The 24,172-nt window shown below is 44.2% G+C and overlaps 1 protein-coding gene across 2 annotated transcripts in view; it reads right to left on the reverse strand.

The window, feature by feature from the left end:
* SIDT2 (SID1 transmembrane family member 2) overlaps positions 1-24,172 on the reverse strand; it is a 292,970-nt gene that overhangs the window by 50,703 nt on the left and 218,095 nt on the right. For both annotated transcript variants that reach the window (XM_086957049.1, XM_086957048.1), the window contains one exon: positions 5,972-6,080. In XM_086957049.1, coding sequence (XP_086813175.1) covers positions 5,972-6,080 — 109 coding nt within the window. The remainder of the gene's footprint in view (positions 1-5,971; positions 6,081-24,172) is intronic.

Raw genomic sequence — 24,172 nt, forward strand, 5'->3', positions numbered from 1 at the left:
TTGTTTGCACACGTAGTTGTTTTTTTTTAAATACACAGACCATTGAGAGGAGTAACGTTTCCAGAATGCTGACACGGTAAGTGCTAACACCCCCAATATACCGCATTTACAGACTCTTTAACTCTGCCACAGCAAGTGAGCTGTCTCACATTTGTGAACATGATAACTTTTGGAGTTTAGATGCGATAAAAGCATGATCAACAGGTTGATTTATCCCGGTTACGTGTTACCACGCATAAACGGAGCACTGTGAACTAGAAAGCAGCGCGACGGCCCTACTCAATTCTAAACTTTCAAGCTAACAAAATCTCAGTGCATGGCTCGTATTTGCATGTACTTAAAGGGCGATCATCACGAATGAATGTTTGAGCTTTCAGAGAGAAAAACTCATAGAAATGAAAATGTGAATTATATAATTTGGTGGCATTAGTAAGCAAAGCAAATTACTTAATAGTATGTATTATCATTTTTTTGACAGATCATTCCATTGATAAAGGCGCTGAGCGCCGAAATGCATTGGGAGAAAAGGGAAAGATGAAAAAAACATGATTGCTAATACAATTGTTTTGAAGATGAACTATTAATGAGAATAATGAGATGTGAACACAACATCTTACCAAGAAGAAAGATTGTTGAATAAAAAGAATCATTATAAATAAATCAACAGAAATTCGATACCGTTTATTTTGAATCAGAAGCTTTATTTGAACACTCAGCTGGATTAACAGCACATACTGTGCCCAGGGAGACAGACCAGAGTTTCATGTTCTGCTTACCTTGACATTAGTATACACACTAACAAACAAACAAGTGTGGAGGGTCGGGGGGAATATTTAATGACCTGTCTGCTCACTCCCCAATGATCAGAACAAACACACAAGAGAGCAGAACAGGTCTGGAAATGGTGTGTGACCATAACAGTGTCTCAGGGACAGTAGGATACATATGTGAATCAATGTTGCTGGTGGTTATGGGAAACACTAGGCTAGTACAAAACCCATCAGACCACCCATGTGGTGGAGTTTACGTCACGTGGGAATTGTATATCAATCCATCTCAAACCACTATATGGCCGCTTTTTGAGATGGATTGATCTGCAATTCCCACGTGACGTAAACTCCACCACATGGGTGGTCTGATGGGTTTTGTACTAGCCTAGTGTTTCCCATAACCACCAGCAACATTGATTCACATATGTATCCTACTGTCCCTGAGACACTGTTATGGTCACACACCATTTCCAGACCTGTTCTGCTCTCTTGTGTGTTTGTTCGGATTAGTATACACACTCCAGAGTAGGCAGTGATACCCTGGAGCACGTGAACAAAGTACAGACAATAATCAAATCGGCAGTGCACATCCAGTCATTACGATTATACAAAAAGATTTTCGTCACAATAAAATACACTGAACATAATCTTTACAAACGTTATTTACAAAAGTTTAAGCTATTGCCATTATAGATTACAATAACTTTTATTTAAGTATTAAATATTTTAAAAAAATTAAAAGCCATTGTTATTTGTAATAGCAATACATGTAAGTCACTTAAATACAACACATATTGCATTACAAATGCTATAGGTGTCACATTTGCGAAAGTTATAACTATTGGCATTGTAAATTGGTTGGCAGTTCGGGCTGGACTGTTCCCATGAGGCACAGGGTCAGACTGATTTGCATATGGCCATGTCTGAACTGCGGTGGCAGAGTGGGCTAAAGAACGGTGATGGATTAAACCCAGATCTGTTGACTGGGTGTGAGTGTTTGATTGGCTCAGATGCTCCGTCCATCACCACCCCCTTTTGTACTGATGTGTCCAGAACAGCTGCGATGAAAGGGAGCATCTGAGAGGAAGTCAGGTGTCACTTCAGCACATTGATCGTGAACCTCGAGTGCAGGAGGTCCGTCGTAGTCTGGCAGTGGGAGACAATTGCCTGGCCCCCTGTCCAGGCAATCTCCGATATGGGCTTAACGCATGCAATAGATTTAAGTTTTCTTTGGTACCTTCTCTGTGAACTCTTTGGTGTATCCTCCATGAAACTTCGTCCAAACAACTTATTTTCGTAGATTATGGAGCATCAAGCTATGCTTTCAGACTCAACGGTGGAGAAAAAATCTGAAGATGGCGACCACGAGTGGGAGCTTCCGAGGAGGGTTTATGACATCAGAAAAGACTTGGATAAGAAACCAACTGAAGAAGAAGTGAAGTTTATAAAGCGCACGGGTACCCCCAACAGAGGTGTCCCAGCACTAAAATGCAGATTCACAGTGAGGAGAAAGGGGAGAGCTACGGGAGCCTAAAGAGCCAGGTTTTCATCGCTTTCCTAAATACCGGTTCTGACTCAATCATACAAAGATGGACAGGCATGGAATTTCAAAGTGACGCAGTTCTCACCGAGAAAGCTCAGCCGCCTGTCTTAGCCTTATTATAGCAAGGAATCCTGAGCGGTTCCAGGTGATTAGATCTCAGAACCTGGTCTTGATGGTAGTTTTGAAGTCTATGTCTCAAGTAACCTGGGCCCCTATCTCTAGTGGCTCTGTAGGCAAAGATAAGTGCCTTATATTCAATCCTCCTATTGACAGCCAGTCAATTGAGGCTCTGCAGGGGAGAGGAAATGTGGTGACGGAACGGCACTTTCCTAATAAGTCTGGCCAGAGCATTTTGAACAATTTGCAATCTGCGGACCAGATAAGTTGGTAATCCAATATAAAGACTATTGGAATAATTTAACTGGGACGTGACCAATGCATGGACCACTGTCTTCCTGCAATCTACTGGAAGGAAATTAAGAAATCTCCGTAGGGCTCTCAGCTTCCAGAAGAATGTCGAGGAGACCTGGCGAATCTGGGCCTTGCAGGAAAGGTCCTTACCAAATTTAAACCGCAGATTTCTAGGTGAATATACTGGGAGCGGCGGGGGTTTAGCTCTGAAGGGCACTAGAGCTCAGGCAACAGGGTGAAGATTGATTGAAGAATAACACCTCTGTTTTCTCTGTGTTTAATTTTAAGCTTAAAGCTGGCAAAAACAGCCTCAGAGTGTTCTCTGAAAGATAACACCAGCTGAATGTCATCCACGTAGGAGACTACTCCCACTCCCCATTTCTCCACCAGAGTCGTGAGGGAGGTCAAATAAACATTGAACAATATAGGGCTCAGAGTCTAGCCCTGGGGAACACCACACACAAGGGGTTTCTTGGAAGATATGTGGGGGCGGAGAAATACCTGTTGAGAGCGGTTCTCTAAAAACGACTGGAACCAGGACAAAGTTGCTGCTGATGCCTGGCTTTGCTGCCCTGGTGGCCCAGACGATCGGGGCTTACTTCACGGATCTTCGCTGCTATTTCCTGTCTGCCTGCGGCGCCTCTCTGGGACGCGTAGCAGCCAGCCATCTTCTCTGGACCAGAGACGAGGTTGCCTGCCAACCCGCAGCTCAGCAGAGAAGAACAGTGACACTGGCGGCGGGGAGATCCTGCCTTCGCCAGTGTGCTGGTCCTGGGCTGTTGCTGCCAGTAGTCCTGCTGGCACCTTTCTGGGGCTTTGTCGGAAACGCGTAGGTCTTGTTTCCCCCGACGGAGCCGGCTTCAAGAGTGCCGCAACGCGGCTGCCCTGATCACCAAGTTGGTCTCTGTTGTAAATGGATGGTGATAGATGACAGGATACTTCTAGTTGATTACATGTAGATTTATTATAGGACACAGCTGAGTACAAAACCTCGCCAGCTGACCAGACCATCAACTGACACAGATAGAACACTCTGGTACAGATTAGAACACTCACGGGTATTCTGGGAAGCTCAGAAGGTGAAAACACTGAGGAAGGGCTAATGACTACTGTCAGCCATATTACAAGAAGAATCGATATACAACACATCTTCCTCCTTTACAGAAAATAAATGAAACCAACATCAAAATAAAGCTTAAAGTATGAGATACAGCAACAATAATATTAAAGACAGATAGGAGGCCTAAGACGACGAACTAATTTTAGTTCATGAAGGCAAAAGAGGATTTTGGGGCAAAGAGTGTAAAAGTGAAGTGTGAGGTGAGACACAACACTTAAAACAACTAATAGGCATCACCACTACCTACTCCCCTTAGACTGACAAAACAGGAATAGATAGTCCACTCCCTCCAATCTGTCTTTGACCAGCAAAACAGGAAGAGACCGTCAACTCCCTCAAATCCGTTTCCGTCCATCAACACTTTACGCTCTGAGTTGAAGATAGACAGTTCATGCTTTACAAGCCTTCATGCTTTACAAATACCACAGTCTTAGATACAATTTGAAGATTCCAAACATAGGTACTCTTCAAGATTACCAAGTGCAGTATCAGAAGCGATGTAAAGAGATTCTTTATTTTTTTTTGCTTGAAGCTTTCACTTCAAAAGATGGATACATAGTCCTAGATGTGACTAGCTTAGACGCAACCTGGACCACTGTCCATCCTCGGTGTTAACCTTGGGACAAAGCTACTGTCAGCCATATTACAAGAAGAATCAATATACAACAGTCTCCCTCGCCTGCACCGACGCCCCCCTGAACCCGTGGCTGCCTTCCCCTCCAAGGCTGCTGCCTGAGCTCCTGTGTCTTCCCTGCTTTCCTTAAATTCCTTAATTCTGATGTGCCGTAGGTGATTGAAGACCTTCACTTCCTCCATAGCTGATCTGGTATCTACCCCCATTCAGCCCTGCTCGTGGGGTAGGTTTTCCTTTTTGGAATTTTTTTTTACCTGATTTTTGCTTGCTCGCAATGCCGCCATTTTAGTTTGTGAGGTACCTGGGGCCCGGGAGTCTGAAACCGCCATTTTATGGTCTCGTCATTCCCCTGACTGCCTCATTCATTTGATCAGCGCCTTGTTCCACTTTACTGACTATTGGCTGTTATCGGATCTATATTCGCTACCCCTTTTTCTCTTCACCCTCTAAGCTCCCTAGTAACTTATGTTACATTGTAAAAGATGTATTCTGTGTAACAATATGTAACTGTCATGTAAAGCGCTTTGATACCTCCAGGTCTAGCCAGCGCTATATAAAACTCTTCAAATAAATAAATAAATGTGGTACCTCTCACCCCCAAGTGTTTAAGTCTCCCCAAAAGAATCTGATGATACACCATGTCAACTGCTGTGGAGAGATCCAACAGCACAAGCATTGCAGAGATGCCCTGGTCTACCGATTCACATACTGTTTCAGCAACTTCTTAAAGTGCTGTCTCCGTGCAGTAGCCCGATCTAAAACTAGATCGAGAATCATGGAGACAATCTGGTTCAGCAGCGTATTTAGCAATGCGGCAAGTAATTTAAAGAACTGAGCTGGGCAGGGGTCATCTGGAGAACTTGATTTACATTTGTACAGCTCCATGAGAGATGCTTCCTGCAGAAATGAGTGAATTTCAGACCAGGTGCCATGGGGGTCAGAGGTGGAATTTAACATAGAAGATGGCATAGCCGGGGGAAGGAGGAGTAAATTAGTTGGATTTTCTCCTGAAAAAGTCCAATAGGTCACCACAGAGGGTAGGCGAAGGGGAAACAGTGCTGTCTAGAGCCATTTGCTTGGTAAAACATTGGCCAATTTTAACTACTTCTAGATAATTTAATTTGGTTAGCAAAGTAGTCTCTAATGGTGGGATTGTCGACGTCCAAAAACAAATAAAATGACAGAAGGACTACTAAAAACAGGAGAATACCGGACCCAACTACTAGATGGCGGAATAATGCACAGCATGTAAATCAAGAAAAGATTCACGCAGCAAAAATATATGAACTTTTATAACTTAAGAGCGATGTCCAGGGTGAAAAACCTTAATTGCCATTTGTTAAAAGGCATTTTAACTTCAAAATAACAACACTTAAGTAAATGCTCCTACAGTGATATAATCTCAACTTTAACACACTAGTCTGAGTACAATAAGACACATTTATGCGGCAGCAGTGAGTGTTTCTGGTGGAGAGGAGGTAAGGAATTCTTACCCAACTTCCAGCGGCCCATGTAGTAGAGTTGGGAGCTCAGCAGCAATGTGGCAACTATGTGAATCACGGAGAAGATGATCCAGAAAACCATGTTCCCTTTGCCGAAAACCTAGAGAAATCAATGAATAAAGATATTCTTCAGAAATGAGGGAGCATATTACAGGACACAAGGTTTACCTGTGAGCTGGGCCATGCATGAACAATGTCGCCGAGACATCTGATACATGACTTCAAGCATACAATTTACATTCAATTTCTAAAACTTGATATGAAAACTCCCTCATCTGCCAAAGAACACAATGTCAACTTCTAATTAAAATATTGTTGGGTAACCAACTCTGCTAAACCCTGTAATGCTCATACACTAACGGCTCACTTTACTGCTGCTATAGTCACATAACCTAATTTTATGACTACTTTGCAAGCATATACCCATTTTCATGCTAAAAAACAAACTATAAAGTATGCCAAATTTCTATTACTGTCTTTGCTCCATCACTATCTCCCCTCATTCTATTTATTTTCCAAGTATCCTGCTCTCACCATGATTCTCTCCTCTTCCCTCCTTCTACCCCTTATTATTTCCACCTTTCCTCTGATCATCCTACATTTCATTTCTGGTTTCAAAATTGTTAGCTCCTTCTCTTTTCTTAGGCCATTTTTGCTTCTCTCCTGTTACCCTTCAGATTTGTTGTGAGCAAGGGTGTTAGACTTGGCTTTTTCAGTGGCCTGCTGTTTTTGACCTATTTTTCATTGGTTTTAGGACTCTGGGCACTTTACCACTGCTTATCAGTCCTAAAGTGCATATGCTCTCCATGTAAATTGTGTTTATGGATTGGCTTTTCCATGATTGGCTTATTTGATTTACACTAATTTAGTGCATGATGTACATCACATGTATATAAGAACAATTAATAAAAACCCATGTGCATAAAACTTGTGAACAAAGGTACAGGAGAAATATGTAAACAAAGACAGCCCCCTATGTCTTTTGGATAGTCAATTCATAAACGTTTGGATCAACTGGGAGTTAGAGTATCCTATTTCTCCGGAAAGGTTGACCAATCAGAATTTAGACTTAGCAAAAAGAGCGTAGACGCGCTTCGGCAGTATAGTTCAATTAATAACCGCCTTCTTCAGGACATAAACAAATGAATTTCTCCTGGCAATTAAAAACAGTATCACCTATGCTTCAGCATATGGATGAAGAGAATTTTAATGCTTGTGCAGCGCTCGCTTCAATGATTCAGAGCTGCTGGAATCCACTATTGAACTTGGTATTCAGTTTGCGGGCTCGTGTTGTGGAAAAATGCACTCTCACACTTCAGGGATATTATAGCTTCCAAAATGCCTTAAATTTGTTCATGGGATCCTTCCCTGCTTTTGTTTCCTAGCCATAATGTTTAGATCACTGCTCCTAATCAAATTCCTTGGTACTTATGATTCTTGTTCCAAAAAGATTTTTTGAGGTGTGTGAGCCTCAGCCTGGGTTAAGTTTGCTCGTGGCTTTTAAAGTCCGACGAAAAGCATCCCCACACGGCGTTCCTCAGCACTGGCCCCCGCGGGAACCAGTGCCGAGGAACGCCGTGTGGGGATGCTTTTCGTCTGACTTTAAAAGCCACGAGCAAACTTACCCCAGGCTGAGGCTCGCACACCTCAAAAAATCTTTTTGGAACAAGAATCATAAGCTACCAAGAAATTTGATTAGGAGCAGTGATCTAAACATTACGGCTAGGAAACAAAAGCAGGGAAGGATCCCATGAACAAATTTAAGGCATTTTAGAAGCTTTACTATCCCTGAAGTGTGAGAGTACATTTTTCCAGAACGCGAGCCCGCAAACTGAATACCAAGTTCAGTAGTGTATTCCAGCAGCTCTGAATCATTGAAGCGAGCGCTACACAAGCATTAAAATTCTCTTCATCCATATGCGGAGGCATAGGTGATACTGTTTTTAATTGCCAGGAGAAATTCATTCGTTTATGTCCTGAAGAAGGCGGTTATTTATTGAACTATACTGCCGAATCGCGTCTACGCTCTTTTCGCTAAGTCAAAATTCTGATTGGTCAACCTTTCCGGAGAAATAGGATACTCTAACTCCCAGTTGATCCAAACGTTTATGAATGGACTATCCAAAAGACATAGGGGGATGTCTTTGTTTACACATTTCTCCTGTACCTTTGTTGACAAATTTTATGCACATGTGTTTTTATTAATTGTTCTTATGTACATGTGATGTACATCATGCACTAAATTAGTGTGATTTTATTGTCTTTTTTCATTAATAAAACAGTCGTTTTTTTATATAATTCTATGTTGTTGAGCTTATGTCTACCTTTGCAAAAGTTTCATTATAGTTGTTACCACTGGTGTCATGTGAAGTATGTATGAGGAAAGTGTCGAGCATTTCAGTATTTGAATAGTAAGTATACCCCAAGGGAACTTTTGTTGTTTACTTGCAGTATTTGAGCTCTATTCCCTTTGGGTCTATAAGGAGCCACTTTCTTTAATTTGGTGATTATTTGATTTACTACTAAGTTTCTAGTAATGTGCACATGTGTGCACAGGGCCTGTGAATCAAATGCTGCTAGTGAGCCTGGATTACAGAATGTGCCACCCACACAAGCAGCCTTTCAAAGGGTTCTGAGACCTGCCATTGCAGTGTCTGCATGCAGTTTTTACTGCCATGTCGACCTGGCAAGTGCACCCATGCTTCCCTTCTCTACATGTAAGGCAACCCTAAGATAGGTCCACGGTACCCCCATGTGCATGGTGCAGTGTATGTGAAGGGTAGAACATGTGTGTGTTACATGTCCTGACAGTGAAGTACTGTGTATTTTGTTTTTCACTATTGAAAGGCTGTCTGTCCCATAGGTTTAACATGGCAGTTTGCTTGTAACATTTTACAAACATAACTCTCCATTGGTATAAGATAGAGAAATGTAGTGTAGTATGCCTGAACTCAGAATTTAAAAATACACCTTTTAGTGAAGATGATTTTTATGTTCTGTGTTTGAAAATGGCACATTTAGAAAGTGGCCATTTTATTGCTTACAGCTGCATATGTAGCCTGCACACCATCTAGTTTTCTAAACCATAGTTTAATTTAGTGTTAAACCAATTGGTGCAAACCTGCTTATCCTGACTAACCCCTGTCAGGTTTTTAAACGAACTGCACACACCGACACAATTGTGTCACGTGCAGGAATGCACTGTTCAAATTTGCTCAGGTGCAACCCGTTCTGTATGATTTTCATTCAAAAGTGATCAAACATGGTAAATTATTCTACATAACAATACTTATCTTCCAAACAACATTTTCTACCAGTGTCATTTATATAAACAAAACCACAACTTAAATATCTTCACACATTATTCTTTACTTCGGTGTATGAAAATATATCATTACTCTACAAAATACATGTTTCAAACTATTTAGCAATTAGTTATCATTGCTGATACAATTCCAATGTGACGAATATCAAATTAGTACATAGGAACACATTTATCATTCGTGTCTGTTCCCAATGCATTTCGATGCACTCGCATCTTCGTCAGGGGAAATCACTGCGTAAATAAATAAAAAATACAAATTTGTAACCATATTTTCAATTTATCATCTTATAGTCGTATACTTCCATTCTAATCATGAAACAACACTGTACATGTTTCTTGAGCATATTACTTAGTCCAACAAAACCAGCTATCCAAGCAATGTTCATCTCCACTGTGGTATTCCCTATACATGCTATTGAGTTCAACCAAGTATAATCAACATGTGTGATATGAATACTTCTATACCTGCCTTACAAAAAATGAAAAAAAGGGAGAAACATACCCTATAATCAAGCACGAGTGCTTCCTTCAACTGTTGTGGATTGAGCCAATAGTCCTACAAACCAAAATCGAGAATTCACGTAAGTATGCACTCTCTCTGACTGCTTTTCATTATAAAATCACACCGGCGTGTCACTTACTTCTAAATATTCTGGTGTGTATCTTGAGCCTCTTAAATACACTGCGCTGTATGCTGAAAGCACAAAAAGGAGCCCACTGTCAGAAAAATGTAATTTTCTATAACCTTAACGTGCAGCGTACTCAATATTTCAGTGTACTAAGCGTTATAGCGCTTACCGTCTGCCTTCCTTCCAATGCATACGCCCTGCTCTCCGTGCTCACTCCAACAACACTAACACCGCCCTGTGGCCACGTGTCTAACCGGGATCTGTTTGAACCCGTCATCAAAAAAGGACAGGCATCCCCGCCCCCTGCAGATTGCTGATATTTTTCCAGATACCCGTTATTTAACCGCTTATTTACAAGCGAAACTTCCAAAATTGTGTAAACACGTGCGCTAATGTACACCAGTAAACACTATTTTTAGTAGATGTTGAAATGATATAATGTGAGTTATACACAACTCCCATCAATGGTTATAGAAAGAGGACTATTTTGGCTGCTTATCATCCACTTCGACTTATGCTACTCTTCTACCTGCTTCCACACTGTGCGACAAACAACAATGCCTGCGTCTCCCAATGGCCACTGAAAAAACAAAGTAAGGAGATAAAATAAAAACATATAAAAAAAATATTAAAAAATTGTGAATTCACTACATACTCGATCGTTGATGATACTTCAGTGTGAGCTCAATCCTGTATTTACAACTAAACATATTACCACAGATTTTGAAAACACGATGTTAATCAAACCAATCTTTACAGAAAACACGCAAATTCAATTTTGTCATTTAGCCCACCCGGTTTTACGGTATTCAGATGTCTCATCCAAAATGTTTCACTCTGAGCAATTCTGATGTTAGGATCCACACGGGGTTCAACTAACACCTGCTCCAGTACAGTAAATCTTAACTGAGGAATAGTATGTTGCCTCTCCTTCCAATGTTGAGCTAAACTTGATTTCTCCTGATTTAACCTTATGTTGGACTTGTGTTCTGTAATCCTTATCTTGATCTTTCTAGTAGTGCGGCCTACATAAACCAGGCCGCACGGACATGTGATGGCATAAATTACAGAACTAGTGTTACAATCAGAGGTGTGTCTCAGTTTTATCTGTTTCCCTGTATGTGGATGTGCAATAGTATCTCCCACCTGTACGTTTCCACAATGTCCACAGTTAAAACATTTCCGCATGCCTTTGGTATTTTCTTTTCGAATGTCCTTGTCTTTCAGTTTCAGTAATTCCTTGAGATTTTTAGATCTTGATAATGCAAATATTGATTTATCAACGAATACTGTTCTGAAGTCCTCCTCCTGCTCGATTAGTTCCCACCTCCTCAAGATGCATTTCTTTATTTTAGATGTAAGTGTCGATTGTTTCAATACACAGACTTCTCTTCTGCCAGAAGTTTTCTTGACCTTCTGAAGTAACACTTCTCTTGTTTTCTGAGTAATACTCAGAAAACAAGAGAAGTGTTACTTCAGAAAATACTCAGAAAACAAGAGAAGTGTTACTTCAGAAGGTCAAGAAAACTTCTGGCAGAAGAGAAGTCTGTGTATTGAAACAATCGACACTTACATCTAAAATAAAGAAATGCATCTTGAGGAGGTGGGAACTAATCGAGCAGGAGGAGGACTTCAGAACAGTATTCGTTGATAAATCAATATTTGCATTATCAAGATCTAAAAATCTCAAGGAATTACTGAAACTGAAAGACAAGGACATTCGAAAAGAAAATACCAAAGGCATGCGGAAATGTTTTAACTGTGGACATTGTGGAAACGTACAGGTGGGAGATACTATTGCACATCCACATACAGGGAAACAGATAAAACTGAGACACACCTCTGATTGTAACACTAGTTCTGTAATTTATGCCATCACATGTCCGTGCGGCCTGGTTTATGTAGGCCGCACTACTAGAAAGATCAAGATAAGGATTACAGAACACAAGTCCAACATAAGGTTAAATCAGGAGAAATCAAGTTTAGCTCAACATTGGAAGGAGAGGCAACATACTATTCCTCAGTTAAGATTTACTGTACTGGAGCAGGTGTTAGTTGAACCCCGTGTGGATCCTAACATCAGAATTGCTCAGAGTGAAACATTTTGGATGAGACATCTGAATACCGTAAAACCGGGTGGGCTAAATGACAAAATTGAATTTGCGTGTTTTCTGTAAAGATTGGTTTGATTAACATCGTGTTTTCAAAATCTGTGGTAATATGTTTAGTTGTAAATACAGGATTGAGCTCACACTGAAGTATCATCAACGATCGAGTATGTAGTGAATTCACAATTTTTTAATATTTTTTTTATATGTTTTTATTTTATCTCCTTACTTTGTTTTTTCAGTGGCCATTGGGAGACGCAGGCATTGTTGTTTGTCGCACAGTGTGGAAGCAGGTAGAAGAGTAGCATAAGTCGAAGTGGATGATAAGCAGCCAAAATAGTCCTCTTTCTATAACCATTGATGGGAGTTGTGTATAACTCACATTATATCATTTCAACATCTACTAAAAATAGTGTTTACTGGTGTACATTAGCGCACGTGTTTACACAATTTTGGAAGTTTCGCTTGTAAATAAGCGGTTAAATAACGGGTATCTGGAAAAATATCAGCAATCTGCAGGGGGCGGGGATGCCTGTCCTTTTTTGATGACGGGTTCAAACAGATCCCGGTTAGACACGTGGCCACAGGGCGGTGTTAGTGTTGTTGGAGTGAGCACGGAGAGCAGGGCGTATGCATTGGAAGGAAGGCAGACGGTAAGCGCTATAACGCTTAGTACACTGAAATATTGAGTACGCTGCACGTTAAGGTTGTAGAAAATTACATTTTTCTGACAGTGGGCTCCTTTTTGTGCTTTCAGCATACAGCGCAGTGTATTTAAGAGGCTCAAGATACACACCAGAATATTTAGAAGTAAGTGACACGCCGGTGTGATTTTATAATGAAAAGCAGTCAGAGAGAGTGCATACTTACGTGAATTCTCGATTTTGGTTTGTAGGACTATTGGCTCAATCCACAACAGTTGAAGGAAGCACTCGTGCTTGATTATAGGGTATGTTTCTCCCTTTTTTTCATTTTTTGTAAGGCAGGTATAGAAGTATTCATATCACACATGTTGATTATACTTGGTTGAACTCAATAGCATGTATAGGGAATACCACAGTGGAGATGAACATTGCTTGGATAGCTGGTTTTGTTGGACTAAGTAATATGCTCAAGAAACATGTACAGTGTTGTTTCATGATTAGAATGGAAGTATACGACTATAAGATGATAAATTGAAAATATGGTTACAAATTTGTATTTTTTATTTATTTACGCAGTGATTTCCCCTGACGAAGATGCGAGTGCATCGAAATGCATTGGGAACAGACACGAATGATAAATGTGTTCCTATGTACTAATTTGATATTCGTCACATTGGAATTGTATCAGCAATGATAACTAATTGCTAAATAGTTTGAAACATGTATTTTGTAGAGTAATGATATATTTTCATACACCGAAGTAAAGAATAATGTGTGAAGATATTTAAGTTGTGGTTTTGTTTATATAAATGACACTGGTAGAAAATGTTGTTTGGAAGATAAGTATTGTTATGTAGAATAATTTACCATGTTTGATCACTTTTGAATGAAAATCATACAGAACGGGTTGCACCTGAGCAAATTTGAACAGTGCATTCCTAAACGTGACACAATTGTGTCGGTGTGTGCAGTTCATTTTATTGCTTAACCATTCTGTGTGCCTCTGCCTTTTGTGTATTCCCTGCTTAGAGTGAGAGGAGCAGGTTGACTCCTAGCCAGACTGAATAGGCCTGGCTGCATTTAGAGTGGTGGGAGGAGTGGTCACTTGCACTTGAATTGACCGTGGCAGCCTTCCATAAAGCGGTCTCCACCTCCTGTGGTGAACCTGCCAGAGTCACGCTGAACTGGTTTATGTGTGTCAGAGGAACTTGGTTTGTACCAATTTCAAAGGAAAATGTGGTATAAATATGGGAGCCCTGACCCCAGAACTATAGATTACTGCTGGACTAACGTACCTGCCAGGAAGAAGAGCTGTGAGGAGAGACTACCACTTTGCTGCATGCTTTGCTGGGTTAGCCTGCAATTGCTGCTTCTATCTTGGGTAGAGAAAGGACTGGATTGTTCTTTCTGCAACCTAAGTATCTCTAAGAGCTTGATGTAGAGCTTGCCTCCTGTTTAAAGTCTCAGGAAAATAAAGACTTCAACGTCTTCTGGGTAACACCTGTGGGACAGTGTTTTTTGGTGGCCACAAAGGGAAACCGCAGTCTGAGGCTGTCCCCGAGTCCGCCAGTCATCCGTGACCTGAAGGCACCGCAAAGGGCACCACTGCAGAGGGCACACCCGCACTTCGCACTGCAAACCTGGTCTCATCGATGACATCTTCCGCCGCTATGGAGCCGCTGCCTGCACCGCGATCTGTGGGCACCACACCGACTTTCGTCACTTTGCTGCCGTGGTTTTACCGACAGTGCCGCTGCAAACTGACATCGCCGCCACAGCCTGCACTGTGGTTTGGGGCACTGCTTGTAACTTCCACAACGCACCGTCCCATCGCACACCGCAGTCTTGGCCCACCAACGCCAGCCCAAACAACTCCAGATCCTTAACTGGCACTGCGGCTTGTAACGTGACCTGTCAGCACCCTGATGGGCACCCCCCCACTTCGCACCACAGCCCTGGTCTCACTAACGCCGCTGGATGACTGCCACTGAGCCGCTGCTTGCACAGCGACCTGGGGGCACCACACGCCGCACCACTCCGCTTCACACCACAGCTTCGACGTCTGCCACAGATGGCCCGCAACTCCACGGTCACCCGGAATAAAAAGGTACTGTTTTGAGGATCTTCCAACACTGCGGTCGTCCGGAACTGTTGGACTTGGGTGTCACAACACCGTGATAGCCCCAGAAGGCGCTATCAACTTCAAGGAACTGTATATAAAGTCTAGTTTTGCATTATTCGCATTTTAAACACGGTTTGTTGGATTGCTATCGTTTTGGTCTTGTTTTACACAGATAAATATTGGATATTTATCTAAAACTGGTGTGGTGGCCTTTTGTAGTGTTTTCACTGTATTACTGTTGGTTTTATGCAATGGTTTTACACACTGCCTCTGAGAGAAGCCTGACTGCTAATGCCAAGCTACCAAGGGGGTGAGCAGGGGTAATTTTAGACGTGCAACTCCCTTATCCCGACTAGTGGTGGAGTCTTACAGGTTTAGGTGCATACCCTAGCCAGACAGAAAGAAAAATGCTACTTACCAGTATGCATCAGTTCTTGGCATGTAGGGCTGCTGACATTCATATCTTAGCATAGGTCGCCGCCTAGTGTTGGGTCCGGATGTTTGCACCTTGTTGTCTTGGAAGAGTCTTCGAAGTATCACGAAATAGGTGATTCCTCCACTGGACTACAGTGCGCATGGGCATCCTCTCCATCCTCAGATTCTTTTTTGCCATTGTGGCAAAGATGGAGTGTAGGAAAATAAGAGATGACCATGTAAATGTATGTAGAAGAGATAACCCTGCAACTGTGACAGGCACCGGGGAGGAGGGTGGGCGATATGAATGTCAGCAGCCCTACATGCCAAGAACAGATGCATACTGGTAAGTAGCATTTTCGGCTCGAGGCATGTGGGCTGCTGAATTCATATCTTAGCATAGACTGTATAGCAGTTCCTCCTCTAGCGGTGGTTGCCCGTACCAGCTGCAGTGGTCTGAAAAAGAGTCTTAAGGACAGCCTGGTCTACAGCAGCTTGCACGTCAACACAGTAGTGTTTAGTGAAAGTGTGTATGGTAGACCATGTAGCTGCTTTACATATGTCTTCTAGGGGAATATTTCCAAGGAAAGCCATTGATGCCCCCATTTTGCGCGTTGAGTGGGCTTTTGGGGGAACTGTTAAAGTGCGCTTTGCCTTTTGATAGCATATTTGAATGCACTTAACTATCCATCTGGCTATTCCTGTTTTAGAAATGGGATTACCCTTGTGCTGTGGTGAGAATGCAACAAAAAGTTGCTTTGTCTTTCTGAATGAGAGCTCCTTTAATGTCGAGGGTTGCTGATGTGATTTTGGGTAGTTTATGGAAAATCCTAGACTGTGCAGTAGCTGTATTGTTTGAGAAGTATGGCTTGCACACTGTGCGTATCAGTTGGGTTTTATGAGCCAATCGTCTAGTTAGGGGAACACACGGATGTGTTGCCTTCTGAGGTGTGTTGCTACTACTGCTAGGCATTTTGTAAAACCCTTGGTGCTGTAGTTACCCCGAAGGGGAGAACTTTGAATTGATAGTGGCGACCTTCTGTTGTGAACCTGAGGTATTTCCTGTGAGTTGGATTTATAGGGATGTGAAAGTAAGCATCCTTGAGGTCTAGTGTAGCAAGGAAGTCGCCTTGTTGGAGTAGTGGGAGTACCTGTTGTAGAGTGATCATATGGAAATGCTCTGAGAGTATGTATTGGGTTAGAGGTCTGAGGTCCAATATTGGTCTGAGGGATCCATCTTGTTTGGGAATGAGGAAGTACAGAGAATAGACTCCTGCCCCTTGATGTTGAAATGGGACTGGGTCTATGGCATCCTTTTCCAGCATAGATAGCACCTCTTGCTGTAACAGCGTGATGTGTTCTTTGGACATTGGACGGTGTTTGGGTGGTATGTTAAGGGGAGTAGAAGTGAGTTCCAGGCAATAACCATACTGGATAATTTGTCTCACTCACCTGTCTACGGTAATGGCATGCCAGACTGGTAGGAATTGTGATATTCTGCTTCCGACTGGTGCTAAGTGGTCTGGAGGGAGTGTGAACAAGTCACTGTTTGTTGGCGGTGGAGGCTCTGGTGTTATTACCACCGCATCCTCTGCCCGCATTATTGTTTCCTCTGTAACCCCCTCTACTGGAACCTCCATTAAAGGTGCCTTGTGTGGTACTTTTAAATGATGAAGAGGTTTGGGATGTGTTGCCTCTGCCTGAGCCTCGAAAAGAGGAGCGACGAAAGGAGCTCCTGGACAGATGGAATTGAAGTGCACCCATGGACTTAGCGGTGTCAGTATCTTTTTTCATCTTTTCTGAGATGGTATCAACAGCAGGGCCAAACAAGAAATCCTGGTTAATGGGTTGATTGAGTATGCGGAGCCAGGCATGCCGGCATAGCAAAACACTAGTGTTGACGGACCTAGCGGCCCTACATGCCAAGAACAGTTGCATACTGGTAAGTAGCATATTCGGTTCGGTTCGAGGCATGTGGGCTGCTGAATTCATATCTGTGCATAGAATATATAGCAGTCCCTCCATTAGCGGCGGCTGCCTGTGCCAGCTGCAGCAGTCTGAAAAAGTGTTTTTAGAACAGCCTGCCCTACAGCTGCTTGTTGTTTGGAATGCACATCTACGCAGTAGTGTTTGGTAAATGTGTGTATGCTAGACCATGTGGCTGCTCTACAGATTTACTCTAAAGGAATGTTTCCAAGGAAAGCCATGGATGCCCCTAACTTTCGCGTTGAGTGGGCTCTTGGGGGAATCGTTAATGTGCGCTTAGCCTTTAGATAGGAAATTTGCAAGCACTTAACGATCCACCTGGCTATACCTGCTTTTGAAATGGGGTTGCCTTTGTGTTGTGGTGAAAAGGCAACAAACAGTTGTTTTGTCTTTTTGAAGTCTTTTGTCCTATCTATGTAGTACATTAGAGCTCTCTTGACGTCTAGTGTGTGGAGCATTCTCTCAGCTACTGAATCAGGATTCTGGAAGAACACTGGCAGTTCTATAGTTTGATTCATATGGAACTGTGAATCCACTTTAGGCAGAAAGTTAGGGTTAGTGCGTAGTACCACCCTGTTGGAGTGAATCTGTATGAATGGCTCCTGGATAGTTAGTGCCTGAAGTTCACTAACTCGTCGTAGCGATGTGATTGCTATTAGGAAAGCCACTTTCCACGTTAAGAATTGAATCTCGCATGAGTGCAGAGGCTCAAAAGGTGGGCCCATCAGCCTGGTAAGGTCCACATTCAGGTTCCATACAGGTGCTGGTGGGTGTCTGGGAGGAATAACTCGCTTGAGTCCCTCCAGAAAAGCTTTGTTGGCAGGCACTCTGAAAAGTGAGAGATCCTGCCTGTTTTGGAGATAAGCTGCTATTGCGGATAAATGTATACGTATGGAAGCCTAGGCTAGATTGCATTTGTATAGATGTAATAGATAACAGATGAGGTTGCGAGTAGATGCATCTAGCGGATTAATGTTGTTGCTGGCACAATAAATAACAAAACGCTTCCATTTCGCCGCATAACATGCTCTAATTGTGGGCCTCCTTGCCTCCCTTATGATATCCATACAGTCAGGAGGCAGGTTGAGGTAGCCAAATTCTAAGACCTCAGGAGTCAGATCGCCAGGTTGAGCTGTTGCGGATCTGGATGCTGAATGTCGCCATGGCTCTGCGTCAAAAGCCTGGGTGTGAGGTGCAGCCTTTGATGCGGTACCACGAAGAGTTCTAGAAACGTGGTGTACCATGGTTGGCGTGCCAATGTTGGCGCAACCAGGATGAGAGTCATCGAGTGTTGCCTCAGTTTGCGTGCCACTAGCGGTACTAGCGGTGCTGGGGGAAAAGCGTACGCAAATATGCCTGACCAGTTCATCCATATCGCATTTCCCTGCAACTGAGGGAACCTGGCGGCAAAGCTTCGGCATTTTGCGTTTTCCCTTGTGGCGAACAGGTCTATCTCTGGATGACCCCACTGCTGGAAGTACGGTTGGAGTACTGATGGATGTATCTCCCACTCGTGCATCTGGTGGCTGTGCCTGCTGAGCAGGTCCGCCATCTGATTGTCCTTGCCTGGGTGGTGTTCCGCCATGAGGAAGATGTTCTGCTGAATGGCCCACTTCCACATGCTCTGAGCTAGATGAGACAACTGTGGAGAGTGTGTACCTCCCTGCTTCTGTATGTAGTACATGGCCGTCATGTCCGTCCGGATCGACACTACTTTGTTGCACAAATGTACCTTGAATGCTTTCTTTGCAATGAAGATAGCAATCAGGTCCAGAAGGTTGATGTGCATCTTTTTCTACTGTGCTGTCCCTAGTCCCTGCACTGTGTAGTGGAGTACATGAGCTCCCCAACCCCGGAGAGATGCGTCCTTCGCCAGTATACTCTGTGGCACAGGCTCGTGGAACGGTCGGCCCTTGCAAAGGTTTTGTGGGTTCCACCAATGCAGAGAGTTGTATGCCCGACCGGTCACCAACACTAGGTCTTTCAATTGTCCGCGAGCCTGATTCCACTGACGTGCTAAGCACTCCTGAAGCGGACGCATGTGTAGTCTCGCGTGCGGGACTATGAAGATGCAGGAGGCCATCATGCCTATCAACTGTATGAACACCTGTGCTGGAAGCGAGTGTTGTGGTTTGAATTTCCATATCAGCAATTGCATGCTGTTGATCCTCACTGAATTTGGCTGTGCTTTGGCTGCCAAAGTGTCTATTGTCGCGCCCAAGTACTGCCGTACGTGGGCGGGCTGAAGGTGGGACTTCGGATAATTCCGTGAGAACCCCAGATTGTGAAGAAGGTGAATGGTGTGGGACATGTGGGTGGCACATTGCTGGGCCGACTTTGCTTGGATTAGCCAGTCGTCCAGATAAGGGTAGACGTGAACGTTCTGTCTCCGTAGGTGTGCAGCCACTATCGCCAGACACTTGGTAAACACCCTGGGTGCAGTTGTTACTCCGAAAGGGAGGACCTTGAACTGATAATGCTGATTCTGAATGGTAAATCTGAGATATTTTCTGTGTGACGAGTGGACCGGTATATGGAAATATGCATCCTTTAGATCTAATGTTGCGAGGAAATCTACCTGACTGAGTAACGGTAAAACCTGCTGTAATGTGAGCATGTGAAAATTTTCTGACAGGATGTACTGGTTTAGGGGCCTGAGGTCCAGTATGGGTCTGAGGGACACGTCCCTTTTTGGGATCAAGAAGTACAGCAAGTTTACCCCTGTACCTTTTTGTTCCACAGGCACGAGCTCTATGGCTCCTTTTTGCAGCATGCTGGCTACCTCCTGCTGCAATAACTGTATATGCTCTGCCGACATAGGACGGTGTCTTGGGGCTATGTTGGGTGGAGTGGATGTTAACTCCAGACAATAACCGTACTGGATAAGCTGCCTCACCCACCTGTCTGTTGTGATGGATTTCCAGACCGGCAGGAACTGTTGTAGTCTCCCCCCGACTGGTGTTATATGGTCGGGGGGTAGTGACAAGACGTCACTGTCTGTTAGTAGGGTCGGAGGATCGGGAGTTGTTGTTTCCATGACCTCTGCCCTTGGTGCTGTTTCCACGATAGCCACCTCTATTGTTCTTGTTGTAGGTGGTCTGCGTGCCTCCTTTACTGTATTGTGTCTGCTGGGACACCTGGCCTCTGGAAGCTCCTCTATTGTTGGAGCGATGAAAAGAACCACCCCTGGACTGCTGCGACTGTAGAGCCCCCATAGACTTTGCAGTCTCTGTGTCCTTCTTAATTTTTTCTAAGGTGGTGTCCACTTCTGGGCCAAATAAGTAATCAGGGTATACTGGCTGATTGAGTATGGTGGTTTGTATCTCAGGCTTGAAGCCGGAGATTCTCAGCCAGGCGTGTCTTCGTAACATAATACTTGTATTAATCGCCCTGGTTGCAGCGCACACTTAGATGCGTTTGATATAAGTTTCCCTTCTTGTATTAGCATCTCTGCTGCCTCCTTATACTCATCTGGCAACTGCTTTAACAGGGTCTCGAGTGTATCATAATGAGCCCGGTCATACCTGGCTAAGAGTGCCTGTGTGTTGGAGATTCGCCAGACATTGGCAGCTTGAGCAGACACCCTTTTTCCTGATGCTTCTAGCACTTTAGATTCCTTGTCGGGGGGAGGAGCATCACCCGTGGTTTGCGAGTTCGCTCTTTTGCGAGCATTGGAAACAACCAGAGAGTCCAACGCAACTGTCCCTTGATATACGTAGGGTCCACAGGTGCTGGTTTGTATTTTTTTCAATTCTGGGGTTTACCACTCTTGCCCTTGTGGTCTCCTTAAAGATGTCTCCAGCGTGCTTCAGGACACCTTTTAGCATGGGTAGAGTCTTGACAGTTCTCTCGGAGGTTGAGAAGGTGTCAAACAAAAAGTCCTCTTCAATAGGGTCAGCATAGAGCTGGACATCATGATTTTTTGCTGCCCTCTCAATAAGTGAGTTAAACGCAGCCGTGTCTTCTGTAGGTGAGGTTTTAATAGCATAGACATGACTGTCTGGGGCAGTTTGTGGATCCCCTGGGTCAACAGTGTCTGTCCAGGGTTCAGTGTGGTCTTCTGGATCAGTGTCTACAGGATAACTGTAATCCTCATTGTCACCATCCCCTTTTCTCAAACAGAATCTTCTCCATCATGTCCCAACCCGATCTCTTCGTTCCTCTATTCAGAACTTCTTGGCTGTGCCTTGCACTAGAACAGTCACCTGGGGCGACAGGCGTTTCCTGGTTGCCGCCCCTAGACTCTGGAACACCCTTCCTGCACATATCCGAGCAAGTCCCTCCCTGTTCACATTCCGCAAACAGCTAAAGACGTGGTTATTTGACCAATAGCCTTGTATATCTTCTTTACCCCAGTTGCTGATCCATCCCTTAACTAGCGCCGAGACGCCCACGGGTATTCGCCGCGCTCTGCAAATGTCAATAAATAAATAAATAAATAAATACATCCACATCTGAATGTGTGGGTGAAAGAGGAGCAGGGTCTTGTCCATATGGTTGTAGAGGTTCAAAAAGAAGAGGTGATGTAGTAGAATCCCTCTTTTTCTTCAATGGAATTTTATATGACTCCATAGGCTGTTCTGGGGCGATCTTTCGCTTGAAAATGGAAAGTCTACCAGTCTCAGCGTCAATGAATTGCCTCGACTGATCTTCCTGCAGAGGTTGTCGATGCTTGGTGGCCCCTTCCGTAGTAGTAGGCTTTGGCCCCATGGACACCATTTTGACCGCTTCGATGCCCGTCTTAGGGGCGAACGCCTTAGGTACCAGTGTCGCGGCAGTGTGAACTTAATCGGTGCCGACGACTTCGGAGGTTTACTGACTGGCTTCGGGGGTGGAGTGGCCTTCGGTCCGACAGCAATAGCCTTCTCTTTAATGCGTTGCAGCGAGTCCGACACCTGCTTCTAAATAGAGGCGGATGGTTGTGTTGACTCAACGGGGTCCTTAGAGCCACTGCTAGTTTGGGACTCGAGGTCTTTACTGACCGTTGCTGTGTCTCGAGTCCTTTGTTTGTGTCTACGATCTTCGGCGCCGACTTCTTTGGGTCGATGTCCTTGACCTTTTTCTTCGGTGCCCCGGCTTTCTGCTCGACACCCTTCAGCGACCTCCCCGGGTCGATAACACTCTTCTGTTTCGTCGGAGCCGATGGTTCAGAAGCCTTCGATTCGACCAAAGTAATGAGTACTTTCGGTTTCGATTTTGTTACTGGTGCTTTCGGTTTTGTAGTCACCGATGATTTTGGTTTCGATTTTGATCGATCAACCGATGGCTCGTTGGAAGTGTCCGTAGCCGGGCCTAGAGGCGAGGCTGTAGAACCATGCGTAAGATCTTGGGTAAGGTCATGTGGCGATCCCTCGACCTGAGCCTTATAGAGTGTTCCAGACTTGGCCTCCGTACCAACGGTTGGGCCTAGCTCCTCGCTCGAGCTATCTTCTGCGGCCCCAAGGGCCTCTTCATCGTCTCCTACCTCGTCGACGACATCTTCATTCTCGACCATTTCCACATCTGCGTCGTAACTGGAGTCGATCTCTGATGCAGGATCAGACAGGATGTCCTGAACTTCCTGCTCGACTCCATCATCCTCGGCATCGAAGATGTTCACCGGGTCAGGTGCAGTCTGGTGGGCTTCATTCCGCGCCGCGCGTTGAAGGCGAATTGTCTTTTTGGATGGGAACCGAGAACAAGCCATACAGCTGGCCTCATCGTGATCCGGAGACAGGCACTTGTTGCACACCGGGTGGACATCGATGTGAGGATACTTGGAGTTGCAAACGGGACATCTCTTGAACGGGCTCCGTTCCATAATGGATCGTCGATAAGGCCTCTGGCGTCGACCGGGACTTTAGTGCTGAATAGCCACGCGGCTCTTCTCGACGTCCGGCTCAAAGATAGAGCTGAAACAAGTACTGGGCACCGATCGCAAAGACAATACCGACGATAACTAGAGGCCTTTTGGCCAAATATAAAGTTTTTATCGATTCCGAACTTGAGTTAACAAATATACATCCGAACCCAATGGCAGAAAAAAACAATCAGAGGATGGAGAGGATGCCCATGCGCACTGTAGTCCAGGGGAGGAGCCACCTATCTCGTGATACTTCGAAGACTCTTCCAGGACAACAATGTGCAATCATCCGGAGCCAACACTAGGCGGCGATCTATGCACAGATATGAATTCAGCAGCCCACATGCCTCGAACTCTTGGTTTCTTTGATTATCAGGGTCTATAAAATCCTGTTGAGGATCTACACCCATGTCTTCTCCCTCATCATAATGTGGTGGTGTAGGAGAATATGGAACATAAGGCATGTCAGGAGTGAAAGGAGGAGGTGTGAAAGGTCTTGAAGGGGATGTCCCAAAGTCCTTTTTCTTAGGAGGAGCAGGAGAAGGAGATTTAATGTCTAGTCTTCTCTTGTTTTTATTATAAACTGATATGTGTCTTGTATCAGGGTCTATATACAGTCTATTTTCTTCTGGGCTCACTGGATCAGGATGAAAAAGTTCTTCTTCTGTCCGTGGCTTCGGCGCCGATGTTTTTGGATCGGTCGCTTGTTTGTTTTTATTTTTCTGTCGAGTTTTTTTCGGCTCGACGGTTCTTTTCGGCTCGACGGCCTTGTTTGACTCGATGACTTTCTTCGGTTCAACGGTCTTTTTCGGGTGGACCTTTTTCGGCTCTATGGGTTTTTTCGGCTCGACTACCTTTTTCGGTTCGACTGCCCTCGGCACGACGGCAATCTTTGGATCAACGACTTACTTTGGGTCGATTCCCTTTTTCAGATCGATGGCCTTTTTCGGGTCGACGATATTCTTTGGCTGGACGACCTTCTTTGGGTCGACAGTCTTCTTTGGGTCGACGACCTTCTTCGGGTCGACAGTCTTTTTCAGATCTATGACCTTCTTCGGGTCGACAGCCTTTTTCGGGTCGACAACTTTTTTAGTGTCTGCGCCCTGTTTCTGCTCTGAGGCC

The sequence above is a fragment of the Lissotriton vulgaris genome, chromosome 2_1 (assembly GCF_964263255.1).
Source record: "Lissotriton vulgaris chromosome 2_1, aLisVul1.2, whole genome shotgun sequence".
NCBI classification, from domain to species: domain Eukaryota; kingdom Metazoa; phylum Chordata; class Amphibia; order Caudata; family Salamandridae; genus Lissotriton; species Lissotriton vulgaris.